Consider the following 16,969-nt stretch of genomic DNA (forward strand, 5'->3'; position numbering starts at 1 on the left):
AAGTGCCTGATGTGTTGCTGGGATGTAGGCAGTTAGACGAAGGACAGGGTGGTGCTCTGGGTGAGGAGGCAAATGGAAGGTAATGATTAAGAAATATGGAGAGGATGTTCGTTGTGTTTGCCAACTGCTCCTGTGTGAAGAATTGTATTAAGTTTTATTAAGTCCATTAGGTTTAGAACTAGAACAAACTTCCCTAACCAGCTTGTCTGCTTTCTGCTTTCTCATAATGTGAAAGGTAGTGTTCATTTATTGGTCTTCCTGTTCAAAAAATAATTTAATATATGTAATGTTAATTATTAATAAAGGATAGACATACAGTAAGTTCATGCTTATCTTGCTCACCCCATCCTTTTGGAAGCATTGGGCCTCTTTCCATATGATCCACGTACGAGTCTGATGAGGAAGTTACGTTATATACCTTCTACCTATGGAAATTGTCTTGATGGATAGATCCTCTCTTATGGTGATGCTGTATCTGTAGGGGTGGATGAAGACTCTAGCTGAGAAGTTATTCTTATTGGTGTTAAGACAGCATTTAACACTATCAACTACAAGACCTTCTATTAAAATATTTACACAACAGTCTCAGGCACAGTTGTTAGTAAAACCTGGTTATTCTGGGAGTAACACACACAAAATGCTGGTGGAACACAGCAGGCCAGGCAGCATCTAGAGGGAGAAGTGTTGTCGACGTTTGGGCTGAGACCCTTTGTCAGGACTAACTGAAAGGAAAGATACTAAGAGATTTGAAAGTAGTGGGGGGAAGGGGGAAATGCAAAATGATAGGAGAAGACCGGAGGGGGTGGGGTGAAGCTAATAGCTGGAAAGGTGATTGGCAAAAGTGATCAAGAGCTGGAGAAGCGGACGGATCATGGGACGGGAGGCCTCGGGAGGAAGAAAAGGGGAGGGGAGCACCAGAGGGAGATGGAGAACAGGCAAAGTAAGTAAGAAATATTCACAAGACTAATGAGGATAGAAATCTCATTGCAGATAAATTTCATACGTTGTTCTAGTGATGTCATTTGAGAGAGTTGTAAGCTAAACGTATACTAATGTGAATAAAAATACTGCTGAAAATCAGACTGAGCATGTTTTGTAACAGGCGTTAGGGAAACCAGGGGTATTTAAAAAAAACCAATGTAAATAATTAAATGTAATTTACACTCTATCTCCAAATACGAGCCCCATTTCTGAAATGCTTCAGTTTTGTACTGATAGATTGAGTGCTTGGAACTACGATTTAAATGACACCAGGATACTTTAGAAATGAGAGGTGCAGCTTGAGTTGTTTGTATTCCTTGGCCGTTCTTTCAATGTGAAGCACGAGGTCCAGACCATGAGTGAAGCCATAAAGTTATTGCTGAGGTTCTTGGTGAGATGCCACACTGACCTATTGCTCTTTTGTTTCGCTTTTACCTTTGCAGCCCACGTTTGTCCGGCATCACTGGGTTCATCGGAGGCGGCAGGAGGGGAAGTGCAAGCAATGTGGCAAGGTGCGAGGGGTCTAAAGTGGAGTGGAATGAAATCACGTTGTGGTGATGAGACGAGGGAAAGGCAGTGTGAAAACTCAACTTCATCATCTACTCATTAGAATTATAGCATTCCCTCTCCGGGATACACGTTTCTAAAGGCCTGAATGAGAATCATCGCTTGATTATTATCCAGCTTGTCCAGACGGTGTGGGAAATGAGAAGTATTAGCTAAAATTGAAGGTGATACTGTATCTGAAACCACATGCATCAAGGCAGTCATAAAACTGGCTTCACAGGAGGAGGATGTCAGTTTTGCTTTGGAAACTAAAGGGGAGGCAGTGATGTTAATGCGAGATCAAGAGATGGTACCTTTAAAATTAGTGTTGATACAATGCTTGCTGAGGCTTCGTTGCCTGCTTCTGCTAAATATTTTGTTCGGTCTGTGAGCACACCGTCCTGGATTAATACTCCACCTAGCAGTTAATACATTTGTTTATTACCATCCATCACAGCATCTAATTATAAATCTAAAAGGATCTTTGAATCCTGTAATTTATTGGAGCCTTCAAACAGAATCTTCTTAAAAGTTTCCCTCGAGGGCAAAAGTATGCTTGAGAGCAATTGTTTGCAAACTGAAAGAGGAACTTTCTGGACTGAAGTATTTTTCCAATCCACCAATAGAACTTGTGCTTAAAACAACAAGAGACATTAAATTCATCTGTGAGTGGCTTTAAATACTGTACGGTTTAAGCTTGCTGGATAACACTGTACCATTGGCTTCCTTCCTTCCTCCTGTCCGTACACCCTTCTCCTGCCCAGCAATCCCCTGATTTAATCCTAGCCTACTCCTAACCAGTTGAACTACCAATCAGTACGTCTTTAGAAAGTGGGAGGAAACCGGAGGAAACCTACAGGGAGAATGTACAAATTCCTTACAGGCAGCAACGGGAATTGAACCCGTGTTGGCTGTACTGTTAAGTGTTGTGCTAACCACTATGCTACCGGGCTGCCCCTTGTACAGTGGGTTGCCCTTCGGTTTTAGGTTGTGCGTGCTGTGCTGATGAGCCGCTGCCCTAGTGACATGTTGAACTGACTTGGTCAGCTTTGAGAATCATCTGCTGATTGGCACTCTTCCTTCCTTTGCAGGGTTTCCAGCAGAAGTTTACGTTTCACAGTAAGGAGATTGTAGCAATCAGCTGTTCCTGGTGCAAACAAGCAGTAAGTCTTAGATTTCTATTGGGGCAAACTTTTTGCAGCCCAGTATTACTAGCCACCAGGCCCTGGGCCATGCTGCTACTTCCAGGATGAGTCTGTGCATAGGGTGTCAATGCATTGGCTGGGGTATTCTGCTGTGTCATTGGCTGGGTGTGTTGACAGAATACCCTTGATAGGTTGGGAAGCCCTTTCTCTAGGTTACTGGCCATCAATGGTATCCCTGTTGTTTATCAAATAAGAGTGTAATTTGATGTACACGAAGATACAAAATCAGTCAGACACGAGGAAATCTGCAGATGCTGGAAATTCAAGCAACACACACAAAATGCTGGTGGAACACAGCAGGCCAGGCAGCATCTATAGGAAGAAGTACAGTCGACGTTTTGGGCTGAGACCCTTCGTCAGGACTAACTGAAAGAAGAGATAGTAAGAGATTTGAGAGGGAGAGGGGGAGATCTGAAATGATAGGAGGAGACAGGAGGGAGAGGGATGAAGCTAAGAGCTGGAAAGTTGATTAGCAAAATGGATACAGAACTGGAGAAGGGAAGGGATCATGGGACCGGAGGCCTGGGGAGAAAGAAAGGGGGAGGGGAGCACCAGAGGGAGATGGAGAGCCGGCAGGGAGTGATTGTGAGAGGGACAGGGAGAAAAAAGAGAGAGAAAAGAAGGGAAAAAAGGGAAAAAACAATAAATAAACAAACAAACAAATAAGGAATGGGGTAAGAAGGGGACGTGGGCATTAATGGAAGTTAGATCAATCAGAATTAGGTTGATCATTAACATGTCAGTACAGTGCAATACGGTGTTGAAAAGCACAACTGATGAAAAGATGGAGGGGAGGAATAAAATGAGCACTCAAAGTTTCTGGTGTCACCTTTCCTGCAGTATCACAACAAGGTGACCTGCTTCATGCTACAACAGATTGAGGAGCCCTGTACACTGGGTGCCCACGCTGCAGTCATTATTCCACCCACTTGGATCATTCGAGTTAGGAGAGCTCAGGTAAGGAGGACCTCTTGAGGAGTCTCATTTTTTTCTCAGCTTGACCTCTGATTGCCACCAACCCTAAAGTTATCGCCCTTTCTTCTCCTGCAACCCCCAGAATTCACTGAAATCGAGTAAAAAGAAAAAGCGAACCTCTTTTAAAAGGAAGTCCAGTAAGAAAGGAGCTGAGGTAAGCATCAAAATGTTTTATTTTGAATTTTTGCTCAGTATTTTACTGCAATGGAAATCTGAATTTGGTGATAGAATGGGAACATTTGAGTTATCGGTAGGGCAGGGGAAAGCAGATTTTTTTTATTGTTTAAGTTTGTTCTTAGTGTATGACTGACAAATAGTGGCAATCCTTGCATCCCTTGGAACAGCGGTGATGGGTTTGAGCTGTTGTGAAACGTTTCAGAGGAGCTCTGCTGTTGCAAGTTCCAGTGCTCCATCTGCTGCACTGGGGAATAATGGGTGAAAGACCTTGCGTAAGCAAAATCAAAGTGACGTGGGGGACTGGATGGATAAAGAGAACAAGACAATTCATCCAGGTTCCTACTGCGTTTATTGCCTCTTCATAATTGGTGACTAGATAAAAATCTTTAAAAGAGTTCCAAATTCATCCGCATCTACCCTTGGCCTCTTCAGCTCCCTTTCTCCCCTTCCTCCTTTTAAGGAGTAACACTTTCAGAAGATCCTGTCCTTGAAACCTCAGATTAAACCAAGGCTGTTTGCTCTTGCGGAATTGTATTGCATTGCCTTTGAGAAGAATAGCAGTTTCTCCCTGCGCTCGTAACTAGTTTTGGTCTCTAAATGGACACGACTGAAACTGCTATATCCTGTATTTGAGCTGTTGTGCCTCCTATTGTCCAACCAGCATAAGTGCATTTCAAAGAGGAATAATTGTTTGAGGATGTCTAATTCATGCTGTGGACTGACTGTTATGCAGAAGTCATCTGAGTGGCTGTATCATATTTGATTGTTCTTTCATAAACAATTCTGCATTGTTTTTCTCTTTGCATCAAGATGTTACACTCTCCTCAGTCCTGCCTTCAGTAATTCTTCTCCCGCAATTTGTTCTTATTAAGTTCCCACTTCCTCGGTTCAAGTGTGGAGCGAAATTCTTGTATTAAAATATAACCTATTGATGTCTTTCATTGCCCCTGTGGAACATCTGAGTTGACGAGCTTAGGTCTGCGTCAAGATGCAGCTTGTATATACTTCAAAATCTTCATGAATGCAGCTTGTCAGTTAAACGTATTTTTAAAAGCTGAGCTGTATCTGGAACAGATCATTTAGAATGATAATTACTGTTGGAGGATAACTCTGCTCTGTAATTAATCATTTTCTTCTTTGGAAATAGGAAGGAAGATGGAGGCCTTTTATCATCAAACCCATCCCCTCTTCACTGATGAAGCCGTTATTGGTGTTCGTTAATCCAAAGAGTGGGGGAAATCAGGTGCCTGTTTCCTCTGTCTGGCGGAGTAGTTCATACATTATTTGCCACAGAAACAAAGGAAGGAATCTTAGTGGACATTCTCAGATAAGAATGTGCTGTAAAACTTATTAGCTATTTCCATTGGAGTTATTGGGGACGTTGCTTGATTGCTTCTAACTTCCCCTTTTTTTTAAATCTATTTTCCTTTATTTCTAATCTCATGCAAATATGATTTGGGGACAGAAGATGCTGCATCAAGACCTGTTGCTGGTGGAAAAGAGCACCACACAGCAAAATGCTGGAGGGATTCAGCAGGTCAGACTGCATCTATGAAGGGAAATAGGCAGTGGACATTTCAAGCTGACACTCTTCATCAGGACTGAGAAGGGTCTCGACCCAAAATGCCAGTTATTGATTTCCCTCCATAGATGCAGCTTGACCTGCTGAGTTTCTACAGCATTTTGGTGTATGTTGCTTTGGATCTCCAGATTCTCTTATGTTGACGATGGGAAAGAAAAAGCTTGCAGAACTGTCAAAGTGTCACTGTGCTTCTACAATTGGTCTTCATGCCCGTAAAATCAGGAAGGACAGGAAAAAGAAATTCTGCTTGAGTTCTTGCAATCACACAGAACCTGCACGTGAATGATGCTTCTGGCAGCTGACTGCCTTGACAGTAATCAGCTCCAAGTTCTCAGGGCAGACTGGTCAGGTTTGCAGTAAGTTGTTATTGACTCAGAACCCCACACGAGACAGCACCTTCGGGTGAAAGGGGAAGAGATTATGCCTTGAACATCAATGTAATAATCTGTACCGATAATCTCCAGCTACTACTTTAGGTTCCTTCCCAGTTTCATGGAGTCTTAATCAGACAACTCAAATTGAATTTCTTTAGCCAAAGAGTGGTGAATTTGTGGAATTCATTGCCACTGGTGGCTGTGGGGGTAATTTAAGGCAGAGGTTGATAGATTATTGATTAGTTAGGGCATGAAGGGATACGGGGAGAAGGCAGGAGAGGGAAAATGTGACATGGTGGAGCAGACTTGATGGGCCTAATAGCCTAATTCTGTTCCTATATCTTATGATCTTATGGAAAATGGAGTAAATGCCATCAAGGGAAACAGTTAGTTGTATAGTATAGTTTAATTCAGGATTTTATGTTGTCACCTTATGGCTATATGGCCACTCCTGGATTTCAGTGAATTTGTTGGACTCCCAGTTCCTTGTTCTACCTGATGCAACACTGTCCCCTATAGTACTGCGTTTCAGTAACTGCATGTCCCATTTATGGCATTTGGCATTGGCCTGTCATAAAGCAGATCTTAACAGCTTCAAGTTGACAAGGCAAGTCAGTTTATTAGGATACTGTAGTTTTAATGTGCACATTATATAAACATGGAGACAGTGTTCACTAACAATTTATTTGATTTATTCCATTCGTTTGCAGGGGGCGAAGATTATCCAATCGTTCATGTGGTATCTGAATCCAAGACAAGTGTTTGATATGTGTCAGGGAAGTCCAAAGGATGCGTAAGTATAGGGAAAGCGTTCAAGTTTCACGCTCTTGGGTGAGAGCAAGTTGGGAGTACTTTTGTTTGAGGGCAGAAAGGAAGACATTATTTTGCTAACCAGAAAGGTATGAACACCAATAGGGATTGTCATAAAAACAGCAACTTGACTTGGGCAGAGATATTATCTTAAATGGGGGAAAGCCCTACTACAGTCAGTTTCTTGTGTAAGAGTTTTCCTAAGGGATCCTTCCCTTAATATCGGGTAGCAGTGATTTGTTTTACGGCGCATTTTTGCCTAAGCTGCCTGGCATTCAACACTATTGAAAGAGGCAGCAATGTACAATCACTCCCTCCAAAGCCTTCTCCATTCTCTGTTAGAAATTGGCATAGTTTCTCCTCAGACTCGTCATATCTGCACAACTGCAAACTGTTTAGATGGGGAGAGAGGGGGAATATTAGTCAGTGTGCATTGACCAGGTTGACTCCCTTGTGCTTGGTTAACTTTTGTCTGTAAGTATTAGTACATTGGGAGATGGTCACCTAAAAATTCCAGCAATTATTATCAGATGTGTGTGAATGATCCTCCACACTGATGTGATTGGTGAAACTAATAGAAGTCTACCTTTAGTTCAGCTTTGTTTTAAAAAAAGAAATAGGTGATACTTGCTGTCTCAACCCAGTTCTTCGGGGAACCAGGTTTATCTGAATCCAACAAAGGCATATGCAGGCGAGAGTAGTTGGGTTAGTCGGCACAGACCAGCTTGTGGGGAGATGTGCTTCTTAACAGGCAGAATGAACTCAAATTCGATGAGATTGTCACTGAACTGACAGATCCTTTCAGAGTGATAGTTAATTAGGGTTATTTTGGGGCACTGAAGCTTAAAGCAGTGTGGTAATGGTGGTATTCTGCACATAGGGTAAGCTATGTTGTTGGAGAGGAGGATGACTTTCTAAGTGATCCCTCTTCTACTTGGGAATGCTTGCTGCAGACACAAATTGATTAACCAAGACAAAGATTCAGATAACTTGAATAGTCATTGCTGAGTCTACATTGTTATTCAATAACTACTCTTTAACCTTGAGTAATTTATCAGATTATCGATGGCATCCTTGTGTATTTTAAAATCTTTATCCTGAGAAGTTTTAAATAAAGTATGGTTCATTGTGCAGTAAGTTCTATAAAATATGCATAAAATTACAATATATATCCAGTCTCAATTGTATAAAGAAAGGTTATCAGATTTGTAATTTTTGAAATGACTAGGTAAGACTAAAACGAAAGTAACCTACTCATTCATGAGTTGAGTTGAAGAATTTTCTGATGGTGTTTAACTAAGCTCCTTTAGATGGTGCTCTAGTTACACTTTCCAGAAGATTGTTGAGAGAGATTTCCCACTGTTTACAGCTTCCAAACCCCAGAGATGAATCTGTGATCACAACTCTGAGGACTAACGAGTTAATGCTTCCTTCAGAGTCTGTGTTTTTACTAAGTCTTGCTTTGTTCTTTGCAGGTTGGAATTATACCGTAAGGTACAGAATTTACGAATTTTGGCCTGTGGAGGTGATGGGACTGTAAGTGTTTATACTCAAGATGCTCCCTTACTTGCTTTATTTTGTGAATTAGCCAATTAAAATCTAAAATGACATTATTCCTGTGATTCAGTTCACAGTATTTGCATTTGGTGTTGGTTCCAGGATCATTAAGTGATTGTTGCAGCATTGCCAATGCACTTACTTTTTGTGTTTCCATAGAACCATGGAACATTACAGCACCGAAACAGGCTTTTTGGCCCTTCTTGGCTGTGCCGAGCCATTTTTCTGTCTAGTCCCACTGACCTGCACCTGGACCATATCCCTCCATACACCTCTCATTCATGTACCTGTCCAAGTTTTTCTTAAATGTTAAAAGTGAGCCCACATTTACCACTTCATCTGGCAGCTCATTCCACACTTCCACCACTCTCTGTGTGAAGAAGCACCCCCCCAATGTTCCCTTTAAACTTTTTCCCCTTCACCCTTAACCCATGTCCTCTGGTTTTTTTTCTCCCCTAGCCTCAGTAGAAAAAGCCTGTTTGCATTCACTCTATCTATACCCATCATAATTTTATATACCTCTGTCAACTCTCCCTTCATTCTTCTATGCTCCAGGGAATAAAGTACTAACCTATTCAACCTTTCTCTGTAAATCAGTTTCTCAAGTCCCGGCAACAGCCTTGTAAACCTTCTCTGCACTCTTTCAACCTTATTAATATCCTTCCTGTAATTTGGTGACCAAAACTGCACACAATATTCCAAATTAGGCCTCACCAATGCCTTATACAACCTCACCACTACAATTCCAACTCTTATACTCAATACTTTGATTTATAAAGGCTAATGTACCAAAAGCTCTCTTTACTACCCTATCTACCTGCGACACTACTTTTAGGGAATATTGTATCTGTATTCCCAGATCCCTCTATTCTACTGCACTCCTCAGTGCCTTACCATTTACCTTGTATGTTCTACCTTGGTTTCTCTTTCCAAAGTGCAGTACCTCGCACTTGTCTGTATTAAACTACATCTGCCATTTTTCAGCCCATTTTTCCAGCTGGTCCAAATCCCTCTGCAAGCTTTGAAAACTTTCCTCACTGTTGACTACACCTCCAATCTTTGTATCATCGGCAAATTTGCTGATCCAATTTACCACATTATCATCCAGATCATTGATATAGATAACAAATGACAATGGACCCAGCACCGATCCCTGTGGCACACCACTAGTCACAGGCCTCCACTCAGAGAAGCAATCCTCCACTACCATTCTCTGGCTTCTCCCATTGAGCCAATGTCTAATCCAATTTACTACCTCACCATGTATAGCTAGCAAGTGAATTTTCCTAACTAACCTCCCATCTGGGACCTTGTCAAAGGCCTTACTGAAGTCCATATAGACAACATCCACTGCCTTCTCTTCATCCACTTTCCTTGTAACCTCCTCGAAAAACCCTAATAATTAAACATGACCTATCCCGCACAAAGCCGTGTTGACTCTCCCTAATAAGTCCCTGTCTATCTAGATACTTGTAGATCCTATCTCTTAGTACTCCTTCCAATAATTTACCTAATTTTTCTCTGGTTAGACTTTAGGAAGATTGTTGTCATCATTATAATTTCCACCAGGTAATCCATTCCCCATGCATCGACTCCAACGTCTCTTGCGCTCTCTTGGTGTTCCAAGCATTACTAAGCTAATCATTTGGGTATATATATCCCATTCTAGTCCTACCCCTTTCCACATCCATGACACTGGCCAGCTCTTCTTTCTCATTATGTAACCCCCCCATACCTTTCTGTTCCTCCACCAATCTTCTTCTCCCTCCTCACTCTGCTCTCCCATGATGAGTGTAGGCATCAGGATTTGACAATTTCTTGCTGAAGCTACCTAACCCTGACATCTGTGATGTTTCTTCAACCTTCCATAAATCCATTCCTACACTGAGCTCCTGGTGCAGACTGAGCATCTGAAACAGGAACGTGGAAGAGTCAGGAGGAGCAGGGAATCAGTTACTAGAAGTTTGAGAAATTGATGTTCATACCATCAGGTTAGAGGCTACCCAGATGGAATATAAGATGTTGTTCCTCCATCCTGAGTGTGACCTTATTGTGGCAGTAGAGGAGGCCATGGACTGACATGTTGGAATTGGAAGTAAAATTGAATTGAAATTAACATTGATTTCTTGAATTTCTGCTAATTGCACCCCCTCCTCTCCTTCACCATTCCCCATTCCTGTTTCCCACTCTCTTTATCTCCTTACTGCCCATCACCTCCCTCTGGTGCTTCTCCCCCTTCCCTTTCTTCCATGGTCTTCTGTCCTCTCCTATCAGATCCCCCCTTCTCCAGTCCTATATCTCTTTCACCAATCAACTTCCCAGCTCTTTATTCACCTCTCTTTCCCGCTGCTGGTTTCATCTATCAACTACCACCTTGTATTCCTTCCTCTCCCCCACACAGTCCCCCTCACTGGCCGCCTTACTCTGACTTCTCCCTTTCCTTTCCAGTCCTGGTGAAGAGTCTCCGGCCAAAACATCAGCTGTTTACTCTTTTCCATAGATGCTGCCTGGCCTGCTGAGTTCCTCCAGCATTATGTGTGTGTTGCTTCAGGTGGGAATTGTAGGCCCATTAGTTTAACTTCTGTTGTTGGCAAGATGCTGGTGTTAATAAACAGAGAAAATTATTAGTCATTTAGAAAAGCTGAATCTAATCAATCCTGGTCGATGTGATTTTGTGAACGATAAATCATGTTTGACAAATTGGCTTGAATCCTTTGTGGATTTGACAGGTATAGGGGATGGTGTTGCTGTAATAATGTATTTAGATTTCCAAAGGCATTTGACAAGGTGCCACTTGAGACGCTGCTATGAGTTAATACTTCAAGGTATTGGAGGAATTGTGTTCGCATGGATTGAGAACAGGCTGCCACATTGAAAAACAGCAGAGAGCAGGAAGAAAGAGCATCTATCAGGCTGGAAAGAGGTATCCATTACAGTGCTCCAGGGATCGATTCCTCATCCTCAAATGTCCTCTATTTGTGTTAGTAACCTGGATGAAGGAATGATATGTATGTTTTTAAGTTTGCTGATGATATGAAGACAGGTGTAAGGGCATGTTGTGTAGCAACTATTGTGATTCTGCACGAGGATAAAGATTGAGAGAAAAACCTGGAAAATGGATTTAATGAGGGAAGGTGTGAGCTCATGCATTTTGGTTAGAAATCAAACTGCATACTTACTGTCTAAATGGAGTGGGACTATAAGAGAATCAAGAGATCTACGTGTTTCAGTGCTTGGATCTCAAAGTGTTAGCAAGCAGGAACGATAAGTAGTTAAATAGGCAAATGACGTTTTGTCGTTTATTAAAAAAGGTTTGAAGTTTAAGTATAGTTAGTACTGTGCAGATTGTTGGTGAGACCACACCTGGAATACGATGCACAAATTTGATCTCCTTACCAAATCAAGGAAATAGTAACACTTGGGGCAATCCAAGTGAGATTCACTAGGCTAATTCCTGGACATAATCGGCATGACATCTAAAGCTTTGCCAAACTTCTATAGATGTGTAGTGGAGAGTGTATTGACTGGCTGCATCACAGCCTGGTATAGAAACACCAATGCTTTTGAATGGAAAACCTACCAAAGAATTTTGAACAAAATCCTACAACACAGATAAAGCCCTCCCATCCATTGAGCATGTCTACATGAAAAGCTGTTGTCAGAGACCAGCATCCATCATCAGAGATCCCCACCACCCAGGTCATGCTCTCTTCTCATTGCTGCCTTCAGGTAGAAGGTACAAGAGCCTCAGCTCTCGCACCATCTGGTTCAAGAACAGTCATTACCGCTCAACTGTCAGCCCCTTGAATAAAAGGGGACTACACTCACTTGCCCCATCATTGAAATGTTCCCACAGTCAATGATTTCACTTGAAGGACTCTTTATCTCATTATTTATTGTTATTTATTTATATTTACATTTGCACAGTTTGTTGTCTTCTGCACTCTGATCTTTCATTGATCCCGTTACAGTTCTATATAGATTTGCTGAATATACCCACAGGAAAATGAATTTCTTGCTTATGTATGGTGACATATGCACTCTGATAACACTTACTTTGAATTTCAAATGAAAGAGTTGCCCTACTATGAGGGTCTAGAAAGTTTCTATGTTCCTTAGAGTTTAGGAGAATGGGGGCTGGCCTTATTCAAACAACTAAGATCCACAGAGCTGAAGACAGTAAATGTTGAGATGTTTTCACTCGTGAGAGAGTAACAAACAGGAGAGTAGCGATAAAATAAAACGATGGTCACTTAAGACTGAGTGTGTAGGAATGTCTTCTGAGAATAGTGAATCTCTGAAATTTTCTGTCCCTTTGGGTGGTCATTAGATGTATCTAAGGTGGCCAGTAGATAAATACTTAAAAGATTGTAAATATGAGGGTATGGAGAATCATCATTGGGGTTGAGGCCAGCGTGATCACATTGGTAGAGCTATTTTGAATATCCACGCCCACACCTATTTAACATCATAAGACACAGGAACAGAATAAGGCTATTTGGCCCATTTTGTGTTCCCATGTTAAAGTAGATAATAGGATGCTTTAAAATGGACTGAAAGTCTGAAAAGGGCTAAAAATTATTTCAGGCAAATTCAAGCTGTCAAACCCAGAACTACGTCATAGTTTCCTGGCTTTTAAATAAGGAAACATTGCTAGGTTGATGAATTTGGCAGCAATCTGAACAGAAAGTAGATTCTACAAACAGTCCCTTTAAAAAGTCCCTTTAAAAAACAACAGCATCACTGTATGGGGGGGCGGGGGGAAAAGGGAGGGGCAGTGAGAGAGAGAGAGAGAGAGAGAGAACATAGAAACGTTCATTTCATAGTTGCAAAAAAAATGGCTCATCAGAATAATACTGAAGTAATTAGAATTTTAATTTGCAAAAGCTGTGCAGCACTGCATTAGCCAAGGCCTTGTTCGATCTCTGAGTTGAAGGTATAAGGTTCAATGGCAATGAAAAAAAAAAGAACAAAGACTTTATCCCTGGTATCTTGGCCCATATTTATCACTTTTTGAACTTTACATAAATCTCTTTATTATCTCGACGCTGCTTCTGGAAGTCTGTTGCGTACAAGTTGTTTGCCAAACTTCTTTTTAAAAAACAGACCTGCAGCGATTGGTTTAGGATGACCGGAACCCGCGAGATGTTATATAAATGCAGTATCTGTCCACTTTATCGAATTAGAGTGACTGTGCTCCCTTCCCTATTAAAGAAGTCATGCTCAATACTTTTTGATCATGTGGGATACATTCGCCAACACAGGGAATGCTACTAACAGCTTGCTTCAGATCTCAGCTAAATACAGAGATTCCCTATATTACAGCTGGCCTGACTTAGAAAAATCTGACTTTATGTAAATGCTACATGTACTTCTGAAGCATTTTTTCAAGCTGGCTATAATAATAAAACAATATTTAATGGTATTCGTTAATAGTTGGATGCAGTTTATATTGCGCTGGTTTTAATTATGGGTAGTGTTAAGGTGATTATACAATGAAATGAAATAATTATGTAGAGAATTATATTTCTATGTAATTTAGAAACATCTTTTCTGTAGTTTTAAAAAAAAGTGTATAAAGAACAATGCGATGTGGATAACTACAGAAAACAGGCATTTCCTATGTTGAATAGAAATCTTTTTTTTTATAGAAATTGGCTTACTGTTCTCAGGAACAAAACTCTTGTGTGCGTCATCGTGGATGACCTACCACCTCATAATGAATAGTACAAATCTTGAGTAAATGAATGCAAGGATTACAATGATTGAGCCAAAGTTAAAACAATCCACTGATCATGCAAACGTGGTAAATGGCCAGGTGGATGCTTCACTTAAAATTAATTTCCCTTTTCTCACAGGTGGGTTGGATTCTTTCCATTTTGGATCAGTTGCAGCTCAATCCTTCACCTCCTGTTGCTGTACTTCCTCTGGGAACAGGGAATGATCTTGCCAGGACCCTGAATTGGGGTGGGGTAAGTGAGATAAAGGTAGCATGGAGGTTGAATGAGTATTTTAGTAAACTGAATTATGAGATATATTTGATTACTGCTCTGCCATTTCCTTTATTTGTGTAACTATAGTTTGTTTTGCTTTTCCTGGATAAAGTTGCTTGTTTTTGTACATTTTCTGCCATTCAGTACAGACTGTTTAGTTATTTCTGGAGCTGTTTAGTTCTCTTAAATTTATTTGTGGTTGCATCCATTCACATCATAAAGTTTAACTCTGTAAGTTCCAATGACATTGTCAGATGTTATCTGCAGAGTCCCAGATGGACCCTCCCTTTTGCATGCCACTGGGTTTCTGAGAGTGGTTATCTAGGCAGGAAAACACTTGCAAGAACAGCATAAATGGGCTGAATGGGGTATCTCAATGTAAAGTTGGTCCAAACTAATTATTAAGCTACTTGTTCTCTTTTTTCAGAGGATGTGAATGTCACTGTTTAGGTTAACATTTATCATCAGCCCCTTGCTGTCTCCTCATCTGGGTGGCTTGTTCATTTCAGAGAGCAGTTAGGATTCAGTCATGCTTCTGTGGGTGTGGAATCTTGAATGGGTTAGAATGCTTGAGGATATCCCATTTTCTGCCCTTAATTACTGACTTAGCTGTGGGTTTATAACAGTCTGGTAGATCCATGATGTCTAATAGTAACTTTTGATGCCAGATTATTTTAAATTAATGAATTTAAACTTCTCCTTCAGGGTAGGTTTCAACCACTTGTTTCCAAGTTAGTAGTTCCTGGTACTCATCCAATAATAACCATTCCCTGAGCTCTGATGACTGTCTGGCATTGAGCTGTTTGTTCCAAGTAATGTTTAGTGGTGACCATTGCTGAAGAAGGAAAAACTCATTGGCATATGGGGGCGAGAAAATATAATTAACCTTCTTTGTTAAGTTACTGGATTCCCCTTTACACAGGCAAGAGGATTTAATTAATACCAATATCTATTTCTATCTCAGATTGAAGGTTACAGAAAGAAATGTTCAACTGTGCATCATAATCATTTTGTGTCATGGATACAGGGATATACAGATGAGCCAGTTTCCAAGATCCTGTCCCACGTGGAAGATGGAAACATTGTGCAGTTAGACAGATGGAATCTGTGTGTGGAAAGAAACACCGACGCAGTTCCAGATGAGCGCGATGAAACAGCAGCTGAAAAGGTCAGTCGATGAAGGTCCCGGCTGTTGTGTGTTTGAGGCTGCCACAGAGGTAGTGGATTCACTGTGTGCTCAGTGACAATTACGAGCACCGGATAGCTGACAGCTTACTCTTTTCGCCATTTGCCACACTATAATTCTTGACCTTTTGCAGTTGCAGCTCTGTAGAAAGCGGTGTTTATAAAATATCTTCCTCAAACGGCGCTACTTGTAACATATGGTTAGTCCACCTTTATGGTTAAGGTGCAGTAAAACCTAAAGGATGAGTAGTCAAACATCTAAGAAGGTTTCAGCTTTTCTGAATGTGTCAGAGGCAGGCGTCTGGGGAGTGCCACTTGCTCTTTACCCAGGTAGGCTTGTGTCATGGCTGGGGGCAGAGGGGAGGTAGTGAATCTCTGCAAGTCATTTGGGATTTGGTGAGGAATGGATTTGGAGCAGCAGCTGGCGGGTTGAATCAGGGACCTTTATCAAGGGTGATGATTTGGAACAGCATTTTCAATAGGGCGGTTTGCAGATTGGGTGAACTAGAGAGGTAGGATGGGGTGGGAGTTGCTAAGGATATTGAAACGAGGATGTGACCAATTAGACTTTCTCAGCTGCTCTCAAAATTCAATGTGATAACAGTTAATCATTCAAATCCAGTACTCTGTTTTGGCTCTGTCCACATTCCCAATCTCATTAGCCTTTGGAACTATAGTTAACTCCTTGAGTAAATCTGATGGCTTTGTCTCAACTGCCTCTCAGTTTAGAGAAATCCACAAGTTTCTGAATGGTTTCTGCACTGAGCTGGCTCTGTGGCTGTAGATTGACTTTCACATTCTCTCTCTTACTTGTTTACTTTTATCATCGTTTGCACAATTTGTTCTTTTTCCCCCCACACATTGAGGTTTGACGGTATTGTGTGGGTTTTTTTTAATGAATTCTATTGCGTCGCTTTGTTTGGAGACTACCTGCAAGAAAATGAACCTCAAGGTTGTAAATAGAATATGTACTTTGATGATAAATGTGCTTTGAACTTTGATGTTCACAACTCTTTGGCAAAAAAAGTCTTTCCTCATTTCCATCTTAAATGACTCGCCTAGTGTCTGGGTATCTCACCTGGGTGTGATTCCTAGTTTTTTGAAATTCTTCCACTGTCAGTATCTAGTCTGACTTCCAGTATCTAGTCTGTTCAGCTACATTAGGATTTGGTAAGTGTCAGTGAGGTCCCCTCATACTCTTCTAAACTCTAACAAATGTAACACACTGTAAGGTTTCACTGCTAAGGTAATGGTTTCTTTGTAGCAGCAATGTTTGGGTTGTGACTAGAGATAACGGGGCACATTAGCCAATGAGCGGGATGTTGTTCTTGTGTGTCTGGGAGCTGGGAATTCGCAGTCTTTTGCTGGGGAGAGATGAGGAGAGAAAACACGAATGGAGAGAGCTGGTAGACTGTTGGATGGAGTGGACTCGGAGCGAAGGTCTGAAGGTTAGCGACGATCGGAGGAGGTCAGAGCTGGACGAACGGCCTTATCAGTGAGCTCCAATGTTGCACGTTGGAATGTTTCATGAGAATGGGCACTTTTTTATGTTGTCTCTTTACTGACCATATAGTCAAATTACGA

The 16,969-nt window shown here is 41.3% G+C and overlaps 1 protein-coding gene across 5 annotated transcripts in view; it reads left to right on the top strand.

The window, feature by feature from the left end:
- Positions 1-16,969, top strand: part of dgkza (diacylglycerol kinase, zeta a) — a 473,329-nt gene that overhangs the window by 229,501 nt on the left and 226,859 nt on the right. For all 5 annotated transcript variants that reach the window (XM_059975478.1, XM_059975480.1, XM_059975477.1 and 2 more), the window contains 9 exons: positions 1,425-1,493; positions 2,619-2,690; positions 3,573-3,689; positions 3,790-3,861; positions 5,032-5,127; positions 6,551-6,633; positions 8,126-8,186; positions 14,066-14,179; positions 15,228-15,368. In XM_059975478.1, the coding sequence (XP_059831461.1) occupies positions 1,425-1,493; positions 2,619-2,690; positions 3,573-3,689; positions 3,790-3,861; positions 5,032-5,127; positions 6,551-6,633; positions 8,126-8,186; positions 14,066-14,179; positions 15,228-15,368 (825 nt within the window). The remainder of the gene's footprint in view (positions 1-1,424; positions 1,494-2,618; positions 2,691-3,572; positions 3,690-3,789; positions 3,862-5,031; positions 5,128-6,550; positions 6,634-8,125; positions 8,187-14,065; positions 14,180-15,227; positions 15,369-16,969) is intronic.

The sequence above is a fragment of the Hypanus sabinus genome, chromosome 7 (genome assembly GCF_030144855.1).
Source record: "Hypanus sabinus isolate sHypSab1 chromosome 7, sHypSab1.hap1, whole genome shotgun sequence".
Lineage (NCBI taxonomy): Eukaryota > Metazoa > Chordata > Chondrichthyes > Myliobatiformes > Dasyatidae > Hypanus > Hypanus sabinus.